This window comes from Camelina sativa, chromosome 5 (genome assembly GCF_030686135.1).
Source record: "Camelina sativa cultivar CO46 ecotype springtype chromosome 5, ASM3068613v1".
In the NCBI taxonomy this organism is placed as follows: Eukaryota; Viridiplantae; Streptophyta; class Magnoliopsida; order Brassicales; family Brassicaceae; genus Camelina; species Camelina sativa.
The window spans coordinates 19,861,673-19,889,359 of record NC_141884.1 but is presented as its reverse complement, the minus strand read 5'-3'; the positions used below and the strand labels follow the sequence as shown (position 1 = coordinate 19,889,359).

General features: G+C 34.9%; 6 protein-coding genes and 1 non-coding gene across 10 annotated transcripts; 4 read left to right on the top strand and 3 right to left on the bottom strand.

Moving 5' to 3' along the window:
* Positions 1-589: 589 nt before the first annotated feature.
* LOC104787016 (MD-2-related lipid-recognition protein 3-like) lies at positions 590-2,236 on the top strand. The gene is made up of 4 exons (XM_010512507.3): positions 590-817; positions 1,088-1,195; positions 1,292-1,470; positions 1,945-2,236. Exons 1-4 carry the CDS (start codon positions 721-723, stop codon positions 2,056-2,058), a joined length of 498 nt encoding a protein of 165 aa, XP_010510809.1. The 5' UTR covers positions 590-720; the 3' UTR covers positions 2,059-2,236.
* A 209-nt stretch (positions 2,237-2,445) lies between these two features.
* Positions 2,446-2,518, top strand: TRNAA-UGC (transfer RNA alanine (anticodon UGC)). Its single transcript has one exon. It is a non-coding gene; the product is annotated as a tRNA-Ala (tRNA).
* A 995-nt stretch (positions 2,519-3,513) lies between these two features.
* Positions 3,514-5,098, top strand: LOC104787014 (uncharacterized). Its single transcript, XM_010512505.3, has 2 exons — positions 3,514-3,640; positions 4,085-5,098. The coding sequence occupies exon 2, from the start codon at positions 4,102-4,104 to the stop codon at positions 4,933-4,935; it is 834 nt and encodes a 277-aa protein (XP_010510807.1). The 5' UTR covers positions 3,514-3,640; positions 4,085-4,101; the 3' UTR covers positions 4,936-5,098.
* LOC104787015 (uncharacterized) lies at positions 5,041-6,069 on the bottom strand. Its single transcript, XM_010512506.3, has 2 exons — positions 5,796-6,069; positions 5,041-5,696 (listed from the first exon to the last, which is right to left on the bottom strand). Exons 1-2 carry the CDS (start codon positions 5,905-5,907, stop codon positions 5,119-5,121), a joined length of 690 nt encoding a protein of 229 aa, XP_010510808.1. The 5' UTR covers positions 5,908-6,069; the 3' UTR covers positions 5,041-5,118.
* Positions 6,070-9,398: 3,329 nt separating this feature from the next.
* Positions 9,399-11,508, bottom strand: LOC104787013 (putative defensin-like protein 146). Of its 2 annotated transcripts, XM_087450453.1 has the most exons (4): positions 11,378-11,508; positions 10,726-10,835; positions 9,698-9,746; positions 9,399-9,599 (listed from the first exon to the last, which is right to left on the bottom strand). In XM_087450453.1, the coding sequence occupies exons 1-4, from the start codon at positions 11,436-11,438 to the stop codon at positions 9,568-9,570; spliced, it is 252 nt and encodes an 83-aa protein (XP_087306579.1). In that variant the 5' UTR covers positions 11,439-11,508; the 3' UTR covers positions 9,399-9,567. The 2 variants fall into 2 exon arrangements, with proteins under 2 accessions (XP_087306579.1, XP_019101116.1); XM_019245571.2 differs by lacking the exons at positions 9,399-9,599; positions 9,698-9,746 and having other exon boundaries at positions 10,591-10,835.
* A 1,612-nt stretch (positions 11,509-13,120) lies between these two features.
* On the top strand, positions 13,121-18,709 carry LOC104787012 (abscisic-aldehyde oxidase). Its single transcript, XM_010512503.3, has 9 exons — positions 13,121-13,699; positions 13,870-15,755; positions 15,855-16,067; positions 16,166-16,384; positions 16,457-17,425; positions 17,514-17,609; positions 17,687-17,785; positions 17,873-18,062; positions 18,306-18,709. Exons 1-9 carry the CDS (start codon positions 13,573-13,575, stop codon positions 18,530-18,532), a joined length of 4,026 nt encoding a protein of 1,341 aa, XP_010510805.1. The 5' UTR covers positions 13,121-13,572; the 3' UTR covers positions 18,533-18,709.
* Positions 18,710-19,016: 307 nt separating this feature from the next.
* LOC104787010 (structural maintenance of chromosomes protein 3) lies at positions 19,017-27,682 on the bottom strand. Of its 3 annotated transcripts, none has more exons than XM_019245948.2 (28): positions 27,392-27,682; positions 27,112-27,153; positions 26,918-26,993; positions 26,721-26,759; positions 26,573-26,640; positions 26,397-26,468; positions 25,811-25,890; positions 25,645-25,723; positions 25,391-25,508; positions 25,115-25,290; positions 24,651-24,896; positions 24,344-24,465; positions 23,930-24,074; positions 23,556-23,728; positions 23,376-23,475; positions 23,013-23,149; positions 22,699-22,900; positions 22,421-22,508; positions 22,186-22,335; positions 21,874-22,025; positions 21,570-21,761; positions 21,178-21,361; positions 21,019-21,089; positions 20,793-20,944; positions 20,425-20,593; positions 20,199-20,345; positions 19,727-19,822; positions 19,017-19,625 (listed from the first exon to the last, which is right to left on the bottom strand). In XM_019245948.2, exons 2-28 carry the CDS (start codon positions 27,124-27,126, stop codon positions 19,263-19,265), a joined length of 3,612 nt encoding a protein of 1,203 aa, XP_019101493.2. In that variant the 5' UTR covers positions 27,127-27,153; positions 27,392-27,682; the 3' UTR covers positions 19,017-19,262. The 3 variants fall into 3 exon arrangements, with proteins under 3 accessions (XP_019101493.2, XP_010510803.2, XP_087306578.1); XM_010512501.3 differs by having other exon boundaries at positions 27,112-27,157; positions 27,392-27,623; XM_087450452.1 differs by having other exon boundaries at positions 27,312-27,579.
* Positions 27,683-27,687: the final 5 nt, after the last annotated feature.

The window sequence follows — 27,687 nt, the reverse complement described above, 5'->3', positions numbered from 1 at the left end:
TAGAGGAGCCTCTCTCATAGCTCAAAGTGTTCCTGATCATGCTTTATTGCAATTTTATGTTTCCATTGGGGATCCCAGATGGTTACATGAACTCTTTGAATCTGAGAGATTCTTTTCCTCTGTTTAGGTATGGGTTTCATCTCCCTTAATGGCTAACTTGTTAGAGCCTACTTTTTGGAGGGTTAAGTCGAGTTTGTTTAAATCACTTTCCCGTAGTAGATTTTGATCTCACTACAAAGCTACACTTATGTAATCCCTTCTTATTTGAATGGAAAATCCAGATGAAAAAAAAAAAAAAAAAAAAAAAAAAAATCTTTCGCAAACCCCATAACCATATGGTAGGGAAAAACAAATCGAATCTTTTATCACTACTTCGAGAACGGTTCGGTCTCCGAGATGAATCACGTGCTTCTGAATAAAAGTTGGTGAGCAATGAATAATTCACATTTACACTACTAGTAATAATTTAAGATTCCTGCCTCCAACGTGCGATATTTTTGTATAGTATTTTTTATATGTCGGCATCGTGGGAAATTAATTATTAATGTATCACTTATATGGTCTACCACTAAATTCTATAAACTGTGTAGACTGTAGAGTGTTGACTATATAAATTAAATCTTGCATGGATGAATAATTAACATATACTATACAAAAGACTTCTTTGTCTCTTACCAAACACAAATATCTTTTCAAGAAGCTTTGAAGATCAGAAGATTCATGGCGATGTCTCACCTTCAACCCATGCTTGTCCTCCTCACATCACTCTTCTTCTTACCAGCTTTGCACGGAGCCGTCGATTTCGAATACTGCGGCAGTAAGTATCCATTCGTAAATTGTTATGTATGCTCCTTTTGTATGTTTTTTTGTATACAACATCTCTATACAATAACTTTACCAAATCAGGAAAAAAAATCAATTTATACCAATCATTGTATTAATTGTTATGCCAAATTAAAATGGTAGGAAACAATGATTGGGTTTTATTTTTGTAAGAAAGATTTATAGATCCAAGTTTTATAAAATCTAACAAAACTCATAACTCATAAGCTATACTTTTCACAATTAATCTGTGTGACTGCTGCAGAAAATGGAAACGATTACGGTAACGTCAATCGGATCGAGATCTCTAATAACCCGTCGGTTGGGCCTGACGAAAGTTCAAGCATGACTATATATGTATACGGTTCTGCAAGTACGTAATTTTATTTTATTTTTCTTCCCAAATTTTCAACTTTTTTTTTTTTTAGTTAACAATATTTTTTTGATAAATTATGTCATGTATATACAGACAAAAACATCACCGTGGGAACACTCGTATACGTAACCTTTAAGACTGGGGAATTTACTGGCCTTTTGAAGACTTACAACATCTGTGATGTGAGTAAATGTAACACTGAAGCTGAGATTGAAGCTGGTACCAACTTTGTGTTGACTCTTCCAGATGTTCTTTATGTTGGTTTCGATGAGGTAACTTTTCTTACACTCTTTTGCTTAGGGAGAAAATATTATGAATGAATGTGATTTTTCTTTAATCCAAACGGACCATGTTCAACCTGATGTACAGCCGGGTTGGACTAATTAATTAACCGCAATTAACCGGCAAACCCCCTAAAACTGATGATCTAATAAAACCGGTTGACATGGGTCGGGTTTTTTTTATTTTTTTCCAAGACTTGGCTTAATTTGTTCATAAACATCACATTTTTTTTTTTCATTTTCTAAGAAGTGAGTTATGAGTATCTAGTGTTTTCAATGGTTTAACATTTTTAAGGAGTAAATCTTATACAAGACTTGGTTTTCTAAGAATATATATATATATATATATATATATATTACGGATTATTTTGTTTTAGAAACCATACCAAACCTACCTATACCATTTTTGTTTTCATTTTACCTGACATCTCACATATTTATGTTTTTTCTAATGAAATTGTGCAGGAACTTAAGTACTCTGTTTCTTTGCGCCAAAAGTACGTGGAAGAGCCAATTATAAATATGTGCGTCGACTTCAAACTACCTACTCCAACTCCCACATTGGTCGTCTCTGCTTAGTCAAGTTGGCGGATGTGTCCAAGTCTTTTGGTTATATCAGTCTCTCTAGCCCTCGCTACTTGCATTTCCTTTGTATGTGTTGTCCAACTAATAAAATAGATAACTCTCTATTGTAATATTGGCTTGGTCTATAAGACTATAAGATTAAGAGCCAAGCACGTCTTTGGTTTTTTTCCAAGCTGATACAAGAAACAAGAGACTTATAAAGTAGTCAAGCGAGTACAATCTGTAGCATAAAAATGATCAAATACAGTCGCAGATCTTAGAGATTTCAACTTTTAGAGTATTTGATAATTAAATTTATTATTCTAATGAGCCGAAACAGAGTAATATATGAAAAATTATGTCATTGCTTTAAGTTTTGAATACATATATGACATTACAAAAGGGGATGAAGCTCAAATGGTAGAGCGCTCGCTTTGCATGCGAGAGGCACGGGGTTCGATCCCCCGCATCTCCATTTTGTTTTTTATTACAAAATTATACATATGGGGATACAATTTAATCTTCAATGGTGGAAAGAAATAGTGAGCTACAGCAAAAGGTTGACGCTTGTTGTTAGTGACATCATGAGATGGTTGAGTTTGGGCTCCGGTGATGACAAAAACAAAACTGCCTAATGACTTAAAGGAACACGGGAAGCTCATAGCGTGATTGGAGACACATGATTTGGTTGAGATTAAAACAAAAAGCATAATGGTTTGAAGTGTTGTGGCTACATAAATGAATTTGACTATTTTTCAACGATTTAAAATTTTAAAGCCAATGAAACTTGTAAACAAATTAAGAAAACAATGAAACTTTATAGCTTAAGAAAACCAGAATAACAAGATTGATTGATTTTTTTTTTTTTTTTTTTTTTTGTCAAAAATAATAAGAATAATACTTTGGTTTACTTGATTTTTAAAATATTTTGGTTTGATTTAGAGGTTCATTATATACTTGAATTATGAAAGCATACTGGCGATCCGCATTCTTGCTTCTATTTAGTTTGAATATTTTAGAAACTATTATTAGTAAAATCTTTGAAAATTCTCTTAAAAGTAGCCAAAAAGTTTCAATATATCTTATATTTTTCATAATTTTCAAAAACGATTCGAAATAAGATTGAAGATGATATACTTCATCAAAAATAGTGAGCATTTGAATAGTAGTTGTTTTTTACCCAAATTCCATAACCCTCTCTAATACCTAATTTTTGTTTATTCTGTAATTTATAGGAGTTAATACTTCGGATCATACATTCATACTAATATCCAAATTGTAATTCGTTCCTAAATCCTCCTAACTCAGTCTTTACTATTTTCGTATAACAACCAAAACAAAACAAAAAAAAACTGAAGTACTCACCTCAAGTTTCTTGTGGGTAACATATACTAACACGACTGGGCCACAACACACCGAAGAGGCCCAAGTTATAAAAGCTAAACCTTTAACCCTTTTTTTTTTTTTTTTACAACCATTTTATGTACTCAGGATTTTACCATAAAAGACCAAAATGAAAAGAAAAATCTGAAACCCTAAACGACGAACAAAGTGTGGTGACGACTGATGCAGTGATTTCATTTCATCTTCTATTCGGGTAAGTAAGATTCATACTTTACTGCGATGGTTAATTTTAGAGATGCTGCAGCCAAATGTAATCAATTTTCAACACCGTTGTTGATTTGTATGAGTTGTAGAATAATAAATTAGCTTATACTGTTACATTTTCAATCATTGATGGCTTTAGAGTTAAGAATTAGATTTTTTTTTTTTTTTAATGTATTTATGAATACATTTGTGTGAATTAGAGAATATTATTGATTATATGCTGCAGCCAAATTATATTCAATTGCAACGCCCTTTATTGATTTGTGTGAGATGTAGAATAATAATAAGCTTGTTGTACTGTTAGTAGTAACAGTCTGTTTACATTTTTAATTATTGATAGCTTTGGTTTGGAGTAAACTATAATTAGATTTTTTTTTTTTTTAATTGATTGATTGTCTTTATGAATACATTTCTGTTGTTTGTTTATATGTAGAAAACAATAGGAGAATAATGCCACCACTGAGTATGAGAAAACAGCCATCTGGAGCTTTAAAAAGGAAAAAGAGAAAGAAGCTGCAAAAATTTTTGAAGTCCCAAGCCAATGCTATTCTTAAGTTTGTCAAGAAGAAACCAGAAAATTCTGAAACAGTAGTGGAGTCTCGAAAAAGCGGCAGTGAAGAAGATGTTATTGGTCAGAGTCAGAGCAACGTTGTTCCTGAACACATTGATGAGCAAAAACAGGTTCTGATTCGAGGCGAGGGAAGTGAAGAGAAGAAGACACATATATGTGAAGGTGTTATTGGTCAGAGTCAGAGCAACGTTTTTCCTGAACATTTTGATGAAGGTAAAGACAATGATGAGCAAAAACAGGTTCTGATTCGAGGCGAGGGTAGTGAAGAGAAGAAGAAACATACAAGTGAAGATGTCTCTGATCCTGGAAACTGGGGAAACGTTGATATGAAAATGAGAGATTTATTGGTTAAGAACGGTCCAACGACAAGGCTATCGACTGATTACCAGTTTCCTAAGGATGGTATCGGTAGGCGTTTCTCGCAAGCTTTCTACACAAGAGAACTGGTCAATGGAGAAAAACAAGATCGTCGATGGTTGGTTTACTCCGAATCTTTAGATAAAGTTTTCTGCTTTTGCTGCAAGTTGTTCAGGCCTGAGAAAAACGGCGGTGGTAACTTGGCAACAACGGGGTACAATGACTGGAGAAATCTTTCGACTAGGCTCAAAGAACATGAAAATTTTCATGATCATTTTCTTTGTATGATTCAGTGGAAAGAGCTGGAGGTAAGACTACATAAGAATCAGACAATTGATAAGCTGATTAAGTTGTAGCTGTCTTGTCTTAGGTGAGTTTGGTTAGTTTGTTTTTTTTTTGGAGAATATGTTTTATTGGAAACTATTTAATGATGTTTCAGAACAACATTATGCAAGGAGATGTTTTTGTTTATTAGAATGATTTGTGGTATTAGCAAATTTTAATACATTTGATCTCTCATTGAGAATTATGCAAATAGGTTAGTAAGAAGTAAACATTTGGCCGGCATAGAACCCAAGAGATAGCAATAGAACCGCAGCCGCGGGAATAACCAAACCAGCCGTAAGTGCTGTTCTGTTATTCTTCATCAGTGCCATATATCCTCCAAGATTTTCCTTGTATGCATTCACTTTACTTCTATAATCTTGGTTAAGTGTTCCTTCCTTGGCTGCAACTTTAAGAGCTTCTTCATTCTCTCTTCCTGGCTTTGGCGATTGAACCTTTTCGGCTTGTTTTTCTAGTTCCGCTTCCTTTGACGGTTGAAACTTTTCCTTCTCTGCCGGGCTAGGAGGCTTGAAGTTATCCTTTGGAACAAGAGGAGGTTTTGATGTTGTACCACTAGGTGAATCTTGTTTGCCCATTGGCTCAGGTCTAGGAAGCCTCACAACGAGATTTGCGCCTTCAAATTTGGCAGAGACAGAGTCAACGTCGACGTTTGGCGGAATAGGAAACTCCTTGCGGAAACGGATCCATTTGTTGGCTCCTGCTGGACGATCTCCCATCACTCTCAGCTTCCTCGTGGTGGTTATTTGCACCTTAAGCTGCTCTTTCTTAAACCCTGTTTATTTCAAGAACCGTTACACAATTCAAGAACCGGTTAGTAAAAACCAAAATCACGCGGCAAAAACGAAACTAGAGTTTTGTTGAGCAACCAAACCTGGAAGGTAAACAGTGAGAGCTTCAAATCCCTGTTCAGTTTTCCAATTCGAAAGCGGCTCGAAGTCATCGTAGATGCGATTAGCGCTAGCATGTTCAGAAATTCTCTCCATCTCTTGATTTCTTGGTTTGAATTTTGGAATAAGAAGATTTTGTGTTATGTTGATATGTAAGAGAGTATCTAAGCGATTTCTTTATATACCAATGAAGAAACTATTTCTTATAAGTTGATTTCTTTGAAGTTGGGTTATTCCTTAACTTTGCCTAACTGTTGTGATCGCCTTCTGTATACTTCTTCTCTTTTATATGCATTTTTGTACAGCTTTATGTTCCAATGTCAAGAAAGTGAAGAATATAAAATTTTGTAAGGAGGGAGTAATGCTTTGCTTTGAGGGGATTCAAGGACCAACGAGGATGATACTTTTTTCTTTAATAATCTAATGTCTCTCCTAAATTTGTCAGAGACAACGTGTGAAAACATCTACAAAAGCAAACCCAATTTGATGTCTCTCCTAAGGATTTTACTAGTAAGATATTATTGTTAATGAAGCCTATGAATTCCATATGTAAATCTTTTCAAATAGTTTTACTTATCAACTATGATTATAAATAACCGATAAATCTTTGGTAAGAAAGTATTATTCCAGTTCTAACAAAATGGTATTCAAATCATTACATTTTAAAAGAGAGTGTTTTTGTGCTATGTGACAAGTCCACAATTATTGTTACTACACTATCTACATAAGGCATGCACAATAGGGTCGGAAAGAATTGTTTATGGTAGAATCGTCTATGTAACCGTTCTCATAATTTGCAATATATAATAAATGCTGACGTCAAAAAAGAGGGTTAAAAACAATGATGCTAATTTTTCTTATTCGTATTAGACCTCATTTTTTTTGGTGCGTCTATGACTGTTTATGTGAGATAACTCAAATTATATCTTGATGTTAATTACTTGGAATTATTGTATACGCAAGGTGATAACTCGACATTTATGCCCTGAAGTGTTATTAGACTGATAAATTGAATTTAAGTCACAAAGTGTTATCTAACGTACTATACATGCGAGGTGATAACTAAAATTTCAAAGTATGATTCGATGTCGGTTTTACTGTGATTGCACGTTTTGGCTTTGAGACCTTGATGACAACTGAACGGTATGGTACTCCTCACATTTATCGGTGATGAATTGTGAAAAAACAGTTTAGAGGATTTATGCTATAAATAATGAGACCAAGCTCACATGTTATTGGTTGTATATATTGATAAGCTTTATAGGCTATGTGGAACCTTCTTGATCCATGTTCCCTAGATGTGACTGGCTTGAGCTTTGTTGTTAACCCTGTAGCATTCCAGAGTATTAATTTATAGCTTTGGTCATGAACGTCTTCCACGACTCGATCTTCAAAAAGGTCTTTTGAGCTAGGAATTCGCCACTGGAAATAACACCTTATGCAAACTTTGGAGAGGAGACATAGTCTTAATCTTTACATTTATGAATGAAAGCGTATGTGATTTAGGTTTTCTGCTTCTTCATTTTTTTGTTTAATCCAGAGCTTTTATAAGAAAAATCAGTTTTCATGATTCTAAAGAGCTAGTTAGAATCTATCGTTGGATATGGGTTTCACCCAGCCTTAGCAGGCCTCCATTCAGTCCATCTGAGAAATAGTCAACAAGAACATCTAGAAGAGTTGACCGGCCAGATAAACCTGATTGGGCAGGCGAAGCTTCTAGAAGATCCAATTGGACGTCCAGCCCATTAAGCGACGGCCCGAAAAGTAATGATCGCTGACTAAACTTTGAGGCGGTACCACATCGATCCCGAGGCATAAAGCTGAAACGTCCCATCAACTATAAATAGCGGGATCGATGAACAAAGAAGGACAAGTCAACTAGAGTGGGAGTCATGATACAATCCGATTCTAATTCTAAGTACTAAAAGTCATATTAGCGAAGGTATAGTTTTGTAATTAGCTGACCGGCTTTATGTAACATTGCTGTAATCTCGCCGATTTTTGACTATCTTAATAAGAAGTCTTTTGTTTCGTCCTGTTTCATATTATTATTATCTATTCTAGTTACTCGATCAACATCTATGAAGTGCAAACATTTGAATCTTAAGTTAATAAATCTCCTAAGTTTTTTGAAAATAATAAATCTCCTGAGTTGTAATAGCTTGGAGAGCTCCATCCATAGGGAATTTGGAACATCTTTAAATTTCTCAATCGTTGTGGTGTAGAAATCAAAATCTTTATATTCGTTTCACCCCAATGTAACTATTTCTATTGTAAAAATATATATTTTACTCAACCACTATTTAAACACCCACTAGATTCTGACCCGCACATACGTGCGGGGTTGATTTCAAAGTAAGTCTAAACCGTATCCTAATAGCCATTCCCTAGTATAATATTTTCTTTACCCATAAAAGTTCGTCCCTCTAAACCAAAATAGTAAATATCTCTAGTTGCTCAATAAATAATTTTCTCTCATTTATTAAATATATTTCAAGCTAAAATTAATTAATTCTAATAATAAATAGTTTAACCATAAATACAATATGGTTTCAGAAAACTTAAATTTTGATAATTATGTCATATCTATTACAAATTATTATAAGATTTTAATACTATATATTATCTAGATAAGATATATAATTTGATGTTTTGTGTATTTTGAAAAATATAAATATATTTAGTTATCCAAATTTTCAAATTCTCATCTGCTATTCAATCGGAAATAGTTTACAACATGTATTTTAATTTATGAATTACCGTTCACCTCTCATACCGTTAGTTGAAATAAATAGCTCTACGATATTTTTTGAATATATATTACTATCTCGTCCATCTTGTATTTTCTAAAAACTTTTGAAGTTATTATAAATCATATGGATGTATTTAATTTACTATGGCAATGTGTGGTATCTAATGGATTATATAGGTTGGTACTTCTTTGGCTTCATCGATTTCTAAATATTATGTATCACAAAGTTTTTAAATTTCTAGTGGTTATTTACATTTTTTGACAATTCTTGGTTTCGTCTAGTTTTTTCACATCCTATTATGCTTCCATTGTACTTTTAACTTGAGACATTAATAAAGTAAAAAAAATTATTTCCAAAATTTATGTTTTGTTCCCATTCTCGATTTTTTTTATCTCCAATTACTGTGTCCCAACCTTGACAAAAGATTTTAAGTATGCATGTTTGCTCTATATATAAAATCGATGAAGTGAAATTGATGAAAACGAATCACCTGAGTAAATTTTTTCTAAATTCTTCACGATTAAAAAATATTAAACGATTCTGAAGATGTTTGGAACCATTGTAGTGCGAAGAGCATATATACACTTGTTTACTTAGAAGGTTATGACCACAATTAAAATATCCACCAGAAATTAGCTTATATTATATTCTCTAAACATAAAGGTGTATTAACATAAATAAGAAGACAGTTCTGACTTCTCCTTATAAAAAATTTATATAAAAATAACTTTTATAAAAAAAAAAATTAGAACCCAAAATTAAAAAACATAAGAGAAACCATAAATGAATAAAAAACAATATTTCTAACACCATACATTATAAACATACACTGCATTAGGAGTTAAGAATGGAGTTTGATGTTTTGATGATAAATTCTCTCAATTTGGCCAATATTCACAATCTGGAAATAAATAAAAATATTGGATTAGAAAGTATTTGAAAAGAAAACAGATACAAATTAAGTGAAAACATCTATGAAATCTTTATATTTTTTGTGAATGGATCAATAAATCGACTTGTGATCAAGTATTGACCCTGCAACAAAAACAATAAGAATACGTGTAAGAGGTTAGTAGAATTTGGTAATATACATATGAGAAAGTAAATTAATTGATTTACTTTTAACTTCCCACCTGAAATTAGAAGACAACACCATAGGCTTCTCCAACTATACTTTAAATCCTACATAAACACATCATAAATATTAGCTTATTTATTTAAATTATAACTGAGAATATATAATAATCATAAACTAAAAAGGAAAATAAATAGAACATCTAAACATATAACAATCTAAAAACAAAACAAAGAACAAATAAATTTTGACGACATAAAATAAGGTTTTTTATAAAGAACCTCTCTGTTTTGGGTGATTGACTTTTTTCGAGTATTGAGTTATTGTGAATTGACTTATTTATAGATACATAGTCGGTTACGTTATTCATAGGTTTGTCAAGTTTTGATAAAAAAACTAATCTTAAAATATCTATAAGATTTGATTGTTTTTAATGTTAATTGTTCAATCAAGGAATCTTTTATATACGTTACTCCTTAAAATATGTTACATTGATCATATGTTAACTATCCGAAATTTAGGTGTAAAATGTCAAATTGATCACTTATTAACTATATATTTACTTATAAGAAAGATATTCTAAAACTGGATTTTCCTAATCTTAACAATATAATTTCAATTGTGTTATACGTTACATTAAATTCTGGTGTGCTAATTATGTGGGTAGATTTGTTTAGCTTTAATGGCATCTGCAATATATTATCGTTACAAACTTACAATAGTTTTATTTTCTATATATAGATTTTTTTAAAACCGATTTATTGGGCAAACTTAACATAATTAATACATGTTTGGTTCCGATTTTGTGGCTATCTGTTTGGCTTCAAGAATTAGACATATTTTTATTCTTATTTGAGTGACATTTCATGTAATAATCTCTTAATCTATGTATACTTATTAAAAATGCTTCCCTTTTAATAGTATAGATATTACTGGTATATTATAAGTATATATCAGTAATCAGTATTTTTATTAATTATTTTCTGACTGAATACAGTATAACTCAAGTTTTGTCATAAAATTAAATTAAGAGCAAAAATAATAGCAGCGGCACTTCCCAGGAGGTAGGCAAATACTTGCACTGACCTTGTGCATCTTCGTACACGCAGCTTCACATTCTGCAGGAACGCATTTTCCGGATTTGTTTGGAATATTAGTATAGCATTGCCTTCCTTGTTGCATATTCCCCAATACTCCTGTTTTGTGTAGTATTTAGACCATAAATATTAGTAACTATATATAAAATAAAATAGGTTGTTTTAAGGACTTTTGCGTAACAAAGTTTAATATATCAAATATAATTTTTTTGTGATACATTAATTATTCTAGATAAAACCTAACATAATAACTAAAAATATAAGAGTTATGTTTACATAAATATATATATATATAAGAGTTATGTATACATACATATATATATATATATATATATATATATGTAACTGGAAAATATCATATAGATTTAATTAGGAAGAAAATTGGAAATTTGAAACTTATTTTCATGCAAAACAAAGCTAAATAACTAATAAAAAAGAATGGAAGTTTATTTAATCAGTTCATATTATGATAGTTATATTTGTAACAATTTTTTTTCATAATATAATTGATTTGATGTTTTAAAGAAATTGTATAGTTGAAAGAAGATTACTTTAAAGAAATATTATGATATTCATTATTAGTTTCTGTTGAAAAATGTATATGTAATTTATTAAGGTGCATATTAAATGTAAATACAAACCTAGCTCAAGAATGATGAAGAAAGTTAGAATGGTGAGTGATAGTTGGAATGTCTTCTTCATCGTAGATTTTATGAATGAATAATTGATGGTGTTTTAAAAGTAAAAAAAGAAAGAACCTACTAAGTATACTCCAATATATACTTTTCTAAAAGTTTAATGTACCTCACATTCAAACTTATCTAATTTAAGTAATCTATCTCCTTAAGTTCCGATTTTACACATTTTTTTTCTTGTTTCTCATTCTGTATATAAAACCTTTAGACTCGTTCATTGTTATTCTTTACCGTAACCTAGTTTCCTATTTAGATGAAACAGTCAAATACACAAAAGAAAAACAATATAGCCACACATTTGTGCAATATTAAATCTCATATATTAATTTTCCATATATCATAATTTCTTTATATGCAATCATTTTATCAAATTTTCAATTTGAGGCAGATACACTGGATGAAGTTGATGGCGGATTATGATCAGGAGATAACTTACCATCTTGGTAATGCTTATTTGGTAGATGATGCTTTGAGTTATGATAACATGAGATGAAGTCGTTGGTGAATGAGTTACTTTGAGGTTGTGTGCATCTCACAAGAACCATTAATGCTAGAAGCAGGTTAACGAGCAGATCTTCTGAGTAGAGATTGGTTGGCTAAAGAGAAGGATTAACAACTGATTAATATCTCTAGGGATGCATATTCAGAGTATCATGTCTCCGTTAATGGGAGTATTCTTGTGCACGAGTGGATATAACCCATTAAATTCACAGTTTAGTTGGAATTAAATATAATTCCACAACTTTTTTTGGTTTTGTTGAAAAATGGTATTTTGCAATTTTTTGCCAAAATTTTAATTTACAATTTGGCGAAAAACACAATCTGGTAAAAAAATATATATTTCAATGGAAAAATATCTAAGTGTAGTCCTTTAGGGTTTTACATTTTGTTTCGAAGACTTTGGTTTGATTAATCAAGTATATATCTAAGACTTTGGCAAGCTGCAAGCTCACATAATAGGAAATAAGAACTGTGAATCAACAAAAAGAGAAAAATAAATTTATTCCTTGAGGGTTTTACATTATTTTTACCAAATTTTACTAATAAAATTCATTAGAAAAAACATTTAATTAACAAAACATAAAGCTTACCCAAATTTTTATTTTCTACAAAAAGCCTAAGAGGGGGTTATTGGTTCTATGATTTTAATGAATTTGGAAATCCAACCAAAAATCATGTGTTATTCAATCATTGATTTTAAAATACTTATCAAAATTATGTGTTATTGGTTCTATGATTTACAAATACTTGTTCAAATCCCATGTTATTCATTTAATGATTTGTTTTTGGATTTCAAAATCCACATTATGTTTTAAATGGATTTAGATGGATTTGAAAGTGTAAAATAGAAGGATTCAAATCCAAGGATAAAACATGTTATTTCAAAATCCATCTGTTTTAATTTTTAGAATTTACAATTCCATATGGATTTAGAAATCACCTCTCAAATTCATGGCTTTACTTGTTTGGCATACGAGAGGGACCATATGCTCATTATTGGACATAAACGTATTTGGGACCATTGTCTACTTACTATAAACCGTCCAAACATAATTGTCTGGACACGCTCCATGGTCCATGGACGGACCAATTGGCACCTCTAGCCAAAGAATACATATGTTGTTTGTAACTTTGTATAATTTGTGTTTTACTCTCTTTTTTTCCTTTTATAACAAACAAAAAAAATCCGTTCATTCCATTATAATTTGTGTTTTACTCTCTAAAAAGGTAAGATTTGTTGACGACAAAAAAAAAAAAGGTAAGATTTGTTGATTTATGAGATTTGAGATTTCTTTTCCAAAAGTCAGAGATTCCTTTCACCTAAGACTGACGACATGTTGGAAAAGTGACTCGTGGCATACCGACAGTGCCTTTTGAGTTATGTCTGAACCTCAAACTTTTTAGAGACGTGAGTGAAAGAGGAGGCGCAACTAAACGATAGGAGAGAAACTAAAATGAAACTCTTTAGTCACACATCTCCCTCATGCATTTTATATTTCTCTCTTAAATTTGGGTCAAATCACTATACCCCACTCGTGTGCTCCTAACTTGTTTTCTGGGTCTCTCCAAAATCTTACCTTTTTATCAAAAAAAAAGAAAAGAATTTGGTATAACTGCTGATTCCGACCAGAAACAAAAAAATGGATTTGGAGTTTGCTGTTAATGGAGAAAGATTCAAGGTTGATTCTATTGATCCATCAACTACCGTACTCGATTTCTTGCGATTCAATACTCCTTTCAAGAGTGTCAAGCTCGCCTGTGGCGAAGGCAAATCTCTCTCTCTCTCTTCTCTGTTTTTTTTTTCTCTCTATCTTTTAGTGTTATATGTTCAATCTATAATTGAAGTCTTGTGCTATGTTTTAAGTCTAAGAACTAGTGAAGTTGACTCAATTTTGTGTATCCAAATCTTGAGTTCTGTATCTCCTTGGTTAGTGCAGGAGGGTGTGGTGCTTGTCTTGTGGTGTTAGCAAGATATGATCCAGAGTTAGATCAAGTGAAAGAATGTAGTATAAACTCTTGTCTCACTCTTCTCTGTAGTATCAATGGATGTTCCATCACAACATCTGAAGGTCTCGGAAACAAGAAGAAAGGATTCCATCCCATTCATAAGCGATTCGCGGGGTTTCATGCCTCTCAATGCGGCTTTTGTACGCCAGGGATGTGTATTTCTCTCTACTCAGCTCTTTCAAATGCTGACAGTAGTAATAATAATAGCTCCAATGAGTTCACTGTTTCCGAAGCTGAGAAATCTGTTTCGGGTAATCTTTGTCGATGTACTGGCTATCGTCCCATCGTTGATGCTTGTAAGAGTTTTGCTTCTGATGTTGATATTGAGGACTTGGGGTTTAATTCCTTTTGGAAGAAAGGAGAAAGCAAAGAGGTTATGCTGAAGAATTTGCCTCCTTATAACCCCAAAGAACATCTTGTAACATTCCCTGAGTTCTTGAAGAAGAAGAAGAAGAAGAAGAAGAAGAAGCTTCATAATGGTTTGGATCATTCGAGGTATCGTTGGACAACTCCATGTAGTGTAGCTGATCTTCATAACATAACTGAAGCTGCTAATTCATTAGGCTCTTTGAAGTTAGTTGTGGGAAACACTGGGACAGGTTACTACAAAGATGAGGAACGGTTTGATAGATATATTGATATCAGTCAAATTCCGGAGATGTCTATGATGATCATCAAGAAAGGTGAGGAAGGGATTGAGATTGGAGCCGCTGTTACCATATCGAATGCAATTGCTGCTTTGAAGAAGGAAGAAAGCAAATCTTCATATATTTTCAAGAAAATGGCTGCTCATATGGAGAAAATTGGCAACCATGCTATTAGGAACTCAGGGAGTATTGGTGGTAATTTAGTAATGGCACAAAGCAGAAAGTTTCCTTCTGATATTACAACGCTTTTGCTCGCTGTAGATGCATCGGTGTATATGTTAAACGGCAGTAAAAAAACAGAGAAGGTTAAGCTACATGAGTTTCTTGAATTGCCTTCGGTTTTAGACTCCAAACGCGTTCTTTTAAAGGTTGAGATTCCATCATGCACTACTTCTGGTGATGATGAGACAGAGTTGCTCTTTGAAAGCTATAGAGCTGCACCTCGCTCTATTGGAAACGCGTTGCCGTATTTGAACGCTGCTTTCTTTGCGTTAGTGTCTCGCCGCCAAGAACCATCAAGAAGAGGTGTAACGGTAGATAAATGCATTTTGGCATTTGGTTCTTATGGCGGTGATCATTCAATCAGGGCGAGGGAAGTGGAGAGTTTCTTAACAGGTAAATTACTTAGCTACAGTGTTTTGTATGAAGCTGTTGGTTTACTTAAAGGAATCATAGTTCCTGGAAAAGACACTCCGCACTTCGAGTATAGAAAAAGCTTGGCTGTTGGTTATCTTTTCGAGTTTTTCAATCCACTGATAGAGAGTGGCCATTATAGCAACAGCCATGTTAATGAAACCGCGAAATCTCTTCTTCCCTTCCTCTCATCTTCACAGCAAGTGTTAGAGAGCAATGAATATCAACCTGTTGGTGAAGCAGTTATCAAAGTTGGAGCAGCATTACAAGCTTCTGGTGAGGCGGTTTTTGTTGATGATATACCGACTTTACCGAACTGTTTACATGGAGCATTCGTTTATAGCACAGAGCGTTTGACTAAGATAAAAAGCATAAACTTCAGAGAGAATGTGATTCCTACTGGAGTTTTTGCAGTTCTTACTTCTAAGGATATTCCAAAGCAAGGACAAAACATTGGTTCCAAGACCGTTTTTGGGGCAGGACCTTTATTTGCAGATGAACTAACTCAATTTGCTGGTCAAAGAATTGCTCTTGTGGTAACATAACAACTCCAGTTTCCTCTTCTTCTTTTTTTTTTTTATATTCTTGCTCATCTTTCGTTTCGGAACTAATCGAAAAGTATAATGGCTTTGTAGGTTGCAGACACACAGAAACATGCAGACATGGCAGCAAAACTTGCAGTAGTTGAGTATGATACAAAGAATATAGAAGAAGAACCGATATTAACAGTGGAAGATGCAGTGAAAAGATGTAGCTTTTTCGAGGTTCATCCAATGATTTACCCTGAACCAGTAGGTGATGTTTTAAAAGGAATGGAAGAAGCAGAGCGAAAGATCATCTCTGCTGAGGTATTTATTATCACAACTCCGTTTTTTCACCGCCAAAGTTTTGTAATTACATCTCATTTTTGTGTGTTTGAAACTTGGTTATATATATACATATCCAGTTGAGGCTCGGGTCACAGTACTTCTTCTATATGGAGCCACAAACAGCACTTGCCTTGCCAGATGAAGACGACTGTGTGAAAGTATATAGTTCATCTCAAGCACCTGAGTACGTGCATTCGGTAATTGCTACATGTCTTGGCATTCAAGAGCATAACGTACGAGTCATTACCAGAAGAGTTGGAGGTGGCTTTGGTGGTAAAGCTGTAAAGTCAATGCCTGTAAGTATTTACCATACTTTGTATGTTTGCTGTTTTCTTCTATAAATTCTCATTGAAATCAATGTTTCTCAGGTTGCAACAGCATGTGCACTGGGGGCATACAAATTGCAGCGACCTGTTAAGATGTATATGAACCGCAGGACTGATATGGTAATGGCTGGAGGAAGGCATCCAATGAAAATAACTTACGATGTTGGTTTCAGAGCAGACGGGAAGGTCACAGCACTGGAGTTTATAATGCTAATAGATGCAGGGCTTGAGCCAGACATAAGTGCAATCATGCCACGGAATATAATGGGTCCGCTAAGGAAGTATGATTGGGGAGCTTTGTCATTTGACATAAAAGTTTGTAAGACGAATAGCCCTAGTAGAACGGCGATGAGAGCTCCAGGGGAAGTACAAGGTTCATACATTGCGGAATCCATTATCGAGAATGTAGCAACTTCTCTTCAAATGGACGTTGATGCAGTGAGAAAGATTAACCTTCATAGTTATGAAAGCCTTAGAAAATTCTACACGCACATCTCTGGTGATCCTGATGAGTATACATTGACTTTATTATGGGACAAACTTGAGATATCTTCCAAGTTCAAGGAGAGAGCTGAGATGGTGAAGGAGTTTAATGTGTGTAACGTATGGAGGAAGAGAGGGATTTCTAGAGTACCTATTATCCATCAAGTTATGCAGAGGCCAACCCCGGGGAAAGTGAGCATTTTGAGTGATGGTTCTGTTGTGGTTGAGGTTGGAGGGATTGAGTTAGGGCAAGGGTTGTGGACCAAAGTACAACAGATGGTTGCTTATGGTCTCGGTTTGGTTAAATGCCAAGGAAGTGATAAGCTGTTGGAGAGAGTACGGGTTGTTCAGTCCGACACACTCGGTATGATCCAAGGAGGTTTCACTGCTGGTAGCACAACATCCGAGAGCAGTTGTGAAGCTGTTAGGCTTTGCTGTGTTATCTTGGTGGAGAGATTGAAACCAACAATGGATCAGATGATGATGGAGAAGTCGGGTTCAGTGACATGGACCATGCTCATTCAACAAGTAGGTAGCCTAGTAGATTATGATACTCTTATTCTAAGTTAGATTCTGCATGACTAACCCTTAAAGTTTGGCTTTATCTTTTCATTAGGCGTATGGTCAGTCTATTAATTTATCGGCGAGTACACTGTATACGCCAGAGTATGCGTCCATGGAATACCTCAACTATGGCGTTGGAGTCAGCGAGGCAAGTCATTATGGCAAAAAACTATTCTTTTAAAAACTTTGAATATCAATCAAACAATAATCTGTTTCTACTTGCAGGTGGAAGTGGACCTTGTGACAGGAAAGACAGAGATTTTACGATCTGATATCATTTACGACAGTGGGAAAAGTCTTAATCCTGCAGTTGATTTAGGACAGGTAATTAATAATTAGTTAGCTCTGCATGTTTTCCTTCTAGTCATTTTATTGTGCTAAGTAAAAAACAATGAATGGTTTGTGAAAAAGATCGAAGGAGCGTTTGTTCAAGGCATCGGGTTCTTCATGATGGAAGAGTACACTACTGATGAAAAGGGACTTGTGGTGCAACAAGGCACTTGGGACTACAAAATTCCTACTGTGGACACAATCCCGAAACACTTCAACGTCGAGATTGTCAACTCTGGTCATCACAAAGACCGCGTTCTCTCCTCCAAAGGTACACTATGATTTTCATTTCAAATTGTTATATTCTTATCAAAATTATCACTTGGTGTTCACGTACCGAGTGACATAAAACTATTTTTTGAGATATTTGATTATGATTTTAGAATTAATATTATAATAGAGACAGGGATTTACAACAACGTTCATGTACAAGTGTTATCTTTAATGTTGCTCCATACTGAATTTGGGAGTCACTACTTTAATACTCAAACAACTTCTTCATTCTGATCAACAGCCTCGGGTGAGCCACCTATGCTTATGGCGGCTTCTGTTCATTGTGCGACGAGATCAGCCATTAGGGAAGCTAGGAAACAGTCCCTTTCATGGAACTGCCACGATGGGAACAGAGATGAGTCTGGTACGGATTTTGAGTTACCGGTTCCAGCGACTATGCCTGTGGTGAAATCTCTTTGCGGATTGTATAGTGTAGAGAGATACTTACAAGGGAAGATCCTCGGATAATATAGGCAAGCAAAACTCTCGTTGCTGCAAAATTTTACAGTGTTGCACATTCCAAAGTTGTCATTTAGATTTCCTATACAGGCTAAAATAGTTGTTTCTGTGCATCGTTGTGCATAACCAAAGCCTTAAAATTTCAAATTAAAATCAAGAAATCAATATTAAAGTCTTACATGTCAATATAGTTACACTCACATTACATGCCTATATCTCTAATTATAAATAGTGAACTGCCCATACCTCTAACCACTTTCATAAAAAGTGTCCATTCTCCAAATTTACTCCAGTTAGAGTGTGTGTGTATCCCATTGTAAATCTATGTTTTGCTTTGAGGTCATTAATCTCCTTTTGAAAGTTTATAGCCTTGGGCATTCGGTTTATTTGGCTCGGTTTAAGAGCTTTAATATCAGGATCAATATCAAAACCTCTGGAAGAATTACAGAAAAGGTTAAGTTCGGTTATGGCTAGAAGTTATATATAGAAAAAAGATATTAAACTATCTAGATATTACCATATAAATCCATCAAAGCTAGAAAGGTATCAGTCAGCATCGATAAGAAAACCGTTATTCTTAGTACTTATGATTATACAACCTGAACTGCACATTAGATATATTATATTCCTAGAAGCAAACCTGATAAAAGTGTTAACCCACTTTAAACAAGTGTCACGGAAGCTCTCAGAAGAGAGTAGTCGAGTACTGAAAAGTATTAACCAACTTTAAAAGACTTGATCAGGTATCGTGGGATTGGTCTTTCTCGATGAAGTCCAATGCCTGATCCTTTGAAATAACATTCACGATACTCACTCTGTTCTTATGAAAGACTCCATATATCTTATCCGCTACTCTCACAAGCTCAGGACGGAAAGTCGTGGTTATGAACTGAGTGCCATATTTATCAGCTAGACGACGAATCAAGTTGCCCACAGCGGTTCGATACTGAGGATCAAGTGCCGCATCAATCTCATCAAACAGATAGAATGGTGCAGGGTCACATCGCTGGATGGCAAAGATTAGTGCAAGAGCAACAACGGTTTTTTGGCCTCCTGACAATTGTTTCATTGCTTGTGTCTCTCCTTGACCAGTAAATGACACCTACCAAACAAGTGACAACTACGATCAGCCCGAAAGCTAGACCAATGATAATTATATACCTTTCTTTTTATGTAATGTAATGTCAATAAGTCTTTCTGTACCTTCACTCTTACACCAAGGTACTTCTCAAGCCTTCCCTCTGCATCAGTTTTACGACTTCCATCATCGTCATCATCTTCATCTTCATGATCACGATCCTGAATATGTACGCAAAATGTATCATCTCCACCCAACTAGTAAGTCAAGAAATCACACAAGCTTTTACATAGAGGCAAGCATCATCCAAACGACAACAGTGCAGATTCTACTGGAAGTTTTATGTAATTCCTTGGTGGAGACAAAGGTTCTCAAGATGAAGAATAAACAATAATACCAGGGATATACTCCCACACTTAAGGCTCACTAAAAGACCTCTGCACATGGTTTAGCAGAACACCAAATTTATCTCGTTCAATTGTACTCTGGAATTTAGTAAAACCATTTTGATAATGAAAAAGCACACAAGGGATTTAAAGGTAAACGAAGGACATAGATGAAAAAGGTTTTTTCGAGGAAAAGGATGTAGAAACATGCCTTTAATCTCTTTATGAGAAGCTGACCATATCCACCTTGCACAAGCTCAGAGAATACCTCCTTGAAGTGACGTGCAACCCCTTTGAAAGTACGTTCTATCGATTCGTCTTTCCGCTGATCCAGAACTGTTATCAGTTCTTTAATTTTCTGCAGAACCGTCATATTTGTCAGTCAAGCTCTACTTTCTAAATACAGTTTGGCAGAGTATGAAACCTCCATTAGCTACCTCATCTCCTGCATCAAGCTCTGCTTGCCGATTCTGGAGTTCTTCTCTCTGTTCTGTGAAATTTACATATTGATCAAGCGCCTTCTTGTTTACATGGCTGAATTGTTGCAGCTGTTCACTGCACCGGTGTAGCATCTTCTGCAGCTCCTTGATATTTTTTCGTTTATACCTATAAATTTTCATCTCTATTACATATTATAGAACTCCTAGGGCAAAAATCTCAGGACGGATCCGCCCATGACAGCTAATAACTAATTGGACAAGATAAATGGAAATTAAGGACAGTATAACTGTAAAAGTTCCAACTAAACTAAGAGAGCCGAACTGGCCGAATGATGACCAATATAGAAGAGATGAAGCAAACATACGTGTCAAAAGCGTCAGACGACAATGGACCCAATCCCCTAATCTTCTTTGTATTCTCATCTTGCTTAGCAAGGAGTGTGTTGCGAAGGCTAAATAGTTCCTCTAACTTTTTATCTACATCTTGCAGTGTGCCCTTACAGTCATCTTCCAATATCTGAGAGAACAAGAATTTGTTTTGGTCACAGATACTATACAGAGGCCAGTCTCTTAACTTACAGAATATACTACCTTTAGCTTTGCTTTCTCATCTTTAATTTTCTTGACTTGCTTCGTCTTCTCGTCAATGCTGTCACAAAGACCTAAAAACAGAAAATGGCAGTGAGTGTACTCGTCCGAATAGTTAAAGACCAAGATCAAGCAAGATAGATCAGAATGTTTGGGACCCACTTTTAAGCTCTTTTGCGGCCTCATTAACCAAATTGTTTGCATCATCAAGTTCTTGTGCATTTAAGGTAGCTGAACTAGGCAAACTATCATCGTCGATGGAAGCTATAGTAGCCTGTAACTCATTTATTCTCCTCTTTAAGTTGGTAGCCAAATTAGCCTCCAACTCTGCTTTTCTTGTCTCCCTCTGTGTGTGATGAAAAGCAGACAAATCAGACTTATGACAAAAATAAGAAATACACATAAATCAGGACTTACTCTGACGAAATAAAAGCACACTTATTCAAAAAATGTAAAAGCACATAAATCAGACTCGTTTAAACAAAAAATTGCACGCAAATCAGACGTCAATCTAAAACAAAAGCAACATTCAAACTTTATTTTTAAATGCCAACCTCAATGCGATCCGTCGTGTAAGCAATATTCTTTTCCTTAAGATCCTTAATTTCGGGGTTTAATCGTGACAACTGCTCCCTTTCTTCTGGTGTTAGGTGATCCACAAGTTCTGTTCCCATTTCAGCTTCCTTCATAGCCATGCTGGATCTAAGCTGATCAATTTGTGTTCTAATATCACCTAGTGATTTCTCCTGCAAACAGATGAAGAAATTTAGTATTTACAATATGGATGTACGATATAATTAGCACTGATGGCCACTTTAAAAAATGAATTGAAAGACTAGAGGCATAGAAGAATGGCACCTTATTTTCAAGAGCTTTATATATATCATCTTTCTGCTTCTTTGCGTTAGCTATCTCTTGCTTAAGTTGCTCCACCTGTAATTTGCTGTGCGTCCAGTCTGCTTCAAGTCTCTGCTGCTCAGTAACATACTGTGTAATATGCTGATCTATCAGTGAGACATGTTAAGTAAACGCTGTGAATGGGGAACTATTGACATGGAAAATTAAAATAAATAAACACATACTCAACACTCATCAATGAACAATACGATAGTTCATCAAAAAACAAAAATGCAAAAACAAAAATGCCAAAGTCAGTTATGGAAAGGATATCATCAAGCTGCCTTTTAACATCCTCCAGTTCTGTCACCTTCGCATTTATAGACTTTGTATTTTGTATTATAGTATTCATGAATCTTAATTTTGACCGCCTGTGGTCATAGAATCCACCAGTCATACCACCCTTTTTGCTCACCTGGTCACCTGTAATGGTACACCATAACCTTCAGATACCAAATACATGTTGAATAGAATGTAAAGTGAATACAAATGCAATTACAGTTTCAACCTTCCATAGTTATGCAATCGAGGACATGACTCTTAGCAACTCTTGTTGCTACATTCAGATCTTTACATACCACAGTTCTACCAAAAACCTACAGCAAGACACATTACAATATAATGACATTAACATAAACACAAAAGTATAAAACACAAAAGTAAAATAATTCTATCAAAGGTACATCTAAATAAGTGGGCCATGTGAAAACAGAAAGGCACAAACAAAGCTCCGAAGGTGACAAGAAATTGCTGGGCAAAAAAGTGGACAGAGAACAAAAGGAACACCTGAGCCAATGCTGGTCCAAACTTTGAGTCGTACTTTAACTTTCTCAGCAGTGGTATTGCAGCAGAATCTTGTGGAAAGTTTACATGAGGCGCCTTTACCCGATTTAGAGGTAAGAAGGTCAGTCGACCACCCTTTATAGAATTCAGGTGTCTGATTAACTTGGTTGAAATATCATCATTCTCAACTACCACGTGAAACAGGCTGGTCATGGAACAAGAGATGACAAGAGCAGATCATAAGGAAAAAATAGTCACATAGCGAATAGTACGATAATTGTAGCTGTGAGGTAAATATCAGCAGGTTTCCCGCATACCTGTTTCCTGCAGTGACTTCAACTGCAGTGAAAAACTTTTCATCGCAATCAAACAACTCAACAAGTGGACCAAAAAATCCATTGATCCTATACTCTTCGACATACCGTCGAATAGTGTGCAGCCCTCGCCTAACATCCTGAGAAAATAAATGGGCTTAGTCAACAGAAACGAAAATTGACAATGGCCATTAAATTACATCAGCTCGGTAGAGATGTAAGGTTAGCACATTGCTCGTCTAACTTCTAACTATGCCGAAAGGACTTGGATGGATCTAATTCATACAGTGCTCCTAAACAGTCAACATTTTCCCCTCCATATTACTGTCAGCAACAAGAAAAGTGATACCAAAACCTAACACTTACTCCTGGAGTTGCATGCTCGAGGTTTTTCTTTGCCCGTTCAAGTTCCATTTTCAACTTCTCAATTTCAGAAGATAGTTGACTTTCTTCTCCCCATTTTTCCCTGGTTAACATATATCTTGTTATATCAAAAATAAAAATTTCTACTTTCTTACAGGTATTTAAAATGGAAGCAAATCCTACTTTCTAATTCTCTGTTCTTCATCTCTCTCCCTCTTTTTAATATTGAATAGTTCATGGGACTTGGAAATGTGAGATCCCAGTTCACTAATTTCAACTTCATGTTTCTTGATGAGTCCATCACGCTCTGTCAAATCAGTATTGAGGCGAAGAATTTCATCATGAAGTCTTTTCTCCTACAATAGAATCAACATGTTAGATCACCAATCACACCCATCAAATTCCATATATTCACTGCAAAAGATGAAACTATACAAAAATCCGAATGTCATTGAAAATTTGGAATACATTTACATATTTTTAACTTTAAAACAATGTGATCATATGACCTAAACTATACTACGATATAACTTTCATATTTAATAATGCAAACTCACTTGAGTCATATTTGAGTCTAGAACACGCTTAAGATCTTCAATCTCCTTCCTGAGCCATTTGTCTCGGGCAGCCTTGTTTGAAAATTGAGTTGCACGGCCCTGTTTCTGGTAAAGAATGCTAAGTTTTTTTTCCAGCTCCATGATTCTGTAAGAAAAAAACCATACACAAGAATTATGAATGTAAGATGACTCTAACAAAACCCAAAAAGAAACAATTTACATCACTAAAGCAAACAGCAGAACTTCCCATTTTAATTAACACCTAAGCTTTTACCCAAATTGATCGTTGTATTCTATCAAGGGAATAAATACTATTGCTTCCCTCAAAACAGGAGGCCTAGAGCAACATACAATCCACTAATTTTCAGCATGAACAAAGCTATTTCCGTGTTACACTACATTACATATGCCTACCTTTTTGTTGTCTGCTTTTCCTTGTCAAGTTGACTTTCATATAAAGGATTAATCGCCTCCAGTTCTTTTAAAGAATCCTGCATTTCTCTTTCCACCATATGAAGCTGCTCAAGCGCATCATTCTGAAAGCCATAGTAGTTCATTAGTGCACATTATCCATACATATATAAAAAATCAACTAGACATTCTTTTGCAGGCATGCAACTTTTATATCCATCATGATGTAAACTTCTTGCACAAAATTTCTAAGCAGAGGCGAGTAAGTACCAGCTTCTGACCATATGAGTTGCCACTAAGTTAGTAATACCTTAGACTGTTTATTTCCAGCAATCCGATCCTGAAAGTCTTTCACATCAAGCTCCAGCTTTGTCTTCTTCTGTATAGCTTCATTTTGTTGAGCTTCAACAGTTTCTTTCTCCTTGTATAATGTCTGAAGCTCCTTCGTCAGCCCTTTTAGCGACTCATCCAAGGACTTGGAGTCGTCCTGGGCCTTCTCAACTCTATCATACATTTTTGTAGACTCTTCCGATGCCTTAGTTCGTGCAACTTCTACCTAAACCATGACAGAAGAGGCCCATTTTTAAAGGTAATTCAGCGATGAGTGAATAACAAAATAACCTTTTCTTAGAGAAGTGCATATAAACAGTCTGGCGGAGCTCAGCGAAACAGCAATCGAAAGACCAATAATATCTAATTTTAAAATCATAAGTAACATCAAGTTCACTGAAAAAACGAGACAACATTCAAAACATGTGCCTATAGTTGGCTGACCTGTTCCAGTTTCTCCCGAGCATCGTGAAGCTCTTTTTCGTAAATGGTGTATTCCAGTGATTTCCTCTGCTTGTCAAGTTGTTGATATTTTCTGAGCTCTTCTTTCTCTTCGTCCAATTCCTTTAGTCTTTCATCCAAGTAGTGGACAACTTCGATAATCTGCTTCCGTTTATTCCCTGGGAAACGAGTAATTTGGCAATATTAGATTTTTAAGGTAGCCATGCATGCATCTGAAAATTAAAGAGATTCCAATATTACTGCAGATTGATAACTTGCCTGTCTCCTGCATAATTTTTAAACTCTCACGACGCCTCTCCTCATAAACACGGGTACCACCTATCTCTTTTAGCAGATCCAGCCGTTCCACGTCTTTCATCAGTGTTAACGAGGCTATCTACAAACATACCAAAAAATAAGGCATTTGAAATGAAGAACGCTGTTGTACAGAAATCTGTTTGCCCACATTAACTTTTCTCTGTGCTTGGCAGCACAGGATTAATCCAACAATATATCCTCTAGCAGGAGCTTACCTTTCCTTGTTGAACAACATAGTACGGATTAGAACGAGAAAACCCAGCACTCTCCAATAAATTCATAACTTCAGCTTTTCTGCAAGTTGTGTCAGATAAATATTCAAACATCGACGAAATAGGGCATCGGAAAAAGAGTGTTCAAATTTAAAGAAACAGTGCGCACGTTATGTGTTTCAAATCCAAGGTATAATCATCCTTCTTTAGACCAACTGTTCGGCGCAAGCGAATTTCTTCCTTATCAACCTAGTGGAGAAAATTAAAACACAAATGATGAGGACTGAAATATACAATTTAGGGAACTATTTTGCATTCAGAAATAAGAAGTACGTGGTGGAATACAAGATTTTCAACGGCCTTTGCGTTTTAACTTCGATTTGAATAGCACCCCAAGTATGTTTTGATACTACCAGATGTTCTTAGGTGCGGCTAATCTTTACAAATTTAGGACTTCAGAAACCCAATAGCCAAGAAACTGATGACAGTTTTATGAACTTGAAGGGAACTTTAGTATATAACTGATTGACATGAAGCCATAAAAATTAACCTAAAAGAACCTGTACACTAGACTAAGATATGACGGATCTAATCTAAAGCTTAGAAACACAGTTTTTTTCAGCTTCTACCTGACAGAAATACAGGTCGATGGCAATACTACGATCCAACATCAACGACAAACATGAACAAACAAAAGAAAACATCCCATCCCGATTTTCAGACAGAACTAGTTTTTAAGCAATGGGAGTTATTACCGGGAACCGGTTGTCAGAATTATCAAACACAATCTCCACAAACGCAGAAACAACTTGATGACCAGCACCTTCCTGTCCAAATAACAGGCTCATAGTTAGAAACTAAATTATCTCAATACCATGAAAAGCACACAAACGAAGCAACTTTGAAGCCTGCAGCAAACAAGTAGACATACGTGGAGTAATGCATGCCTATCTTCACTCCGCAGATTTTGGAAGATGTCACTCAATACAAAACGAATTGCTGCATCCCAATTCAAGAATTTCACTTAGAATCAAATATTTTGCAAACAACAAAAGAACACCAGGAAGGCTCAATCTCACCATGGAAGAAATTGCTTTTCCCAGACCCATTTGCCCCAACTTCATTAAAAAAAAAACAAAAAAAAAAAACACAGTTCATCAATTTTAGCAACAAGTTCAACACTCCAAAATCAAAGATTCAAACATGAAGACTGAAGGATACAACAATTAAAGATCCACAAAAATACTCAGAACAAGGCTGATCTGAACAACATTACCAACACAATTAACTCTGTCGCTGAAATCCTCAGTAGCAACTTGCTCTTTGTAACTCTTAAATCCTTCGATTATAACCTTTTTACACAATAATAATCAAATCCGAAAACCCAAAGAAGAAATTAAAACAGAGATTTACCAGATGAACATCAGTTCCAATTAAAACAATAATAGAGGAAAGAATAAAAATTCGAACCTGCTTGATATACATAGCGAAACCCTCAGTAGCTACTCCAACCTGTCTAAATCAACACCAATCCCAGATATTATTAGGTCAATCGAAGCAGATAAACAACAGATTTAGACTCGACGAGCAATCAAAACCCTAATTTCGGTATGAGGAAAAAAAACGAAAGAGATGATTAAGAAGTTGAAATTCTAGGGTTTTACTACTACTTTCCTAATAGAGTAGATAGATCCAAGCGGAAACGAAGACGGAGGAAAGACCGTAGGAATCGGAATCTACAGAAACTTACCTAGTGAGGAAGTTTGTTCACATATGGAGAACGATTGAGTTGAGAGAGAGACAAAAAAAAAATTGGAGGCAAAGTAGAAGAAAAATGACCGGGAAAATAAAAAATCAGCCCCCCAAAAAAAAAAAAAAGTAGAACTGAAAAAAGAAATGGTACACTCCGTAATCCGTAGGCAGCAACTAGCAAATAATATTTTTTTTTGGTCTATCGGAGAAAGATAAAATAAAAGAAAATTGGAAATAAAATATTTTTGTCATATGCTAAGAAGAATAGATACTACTAGGAGAGTTACCCGCACG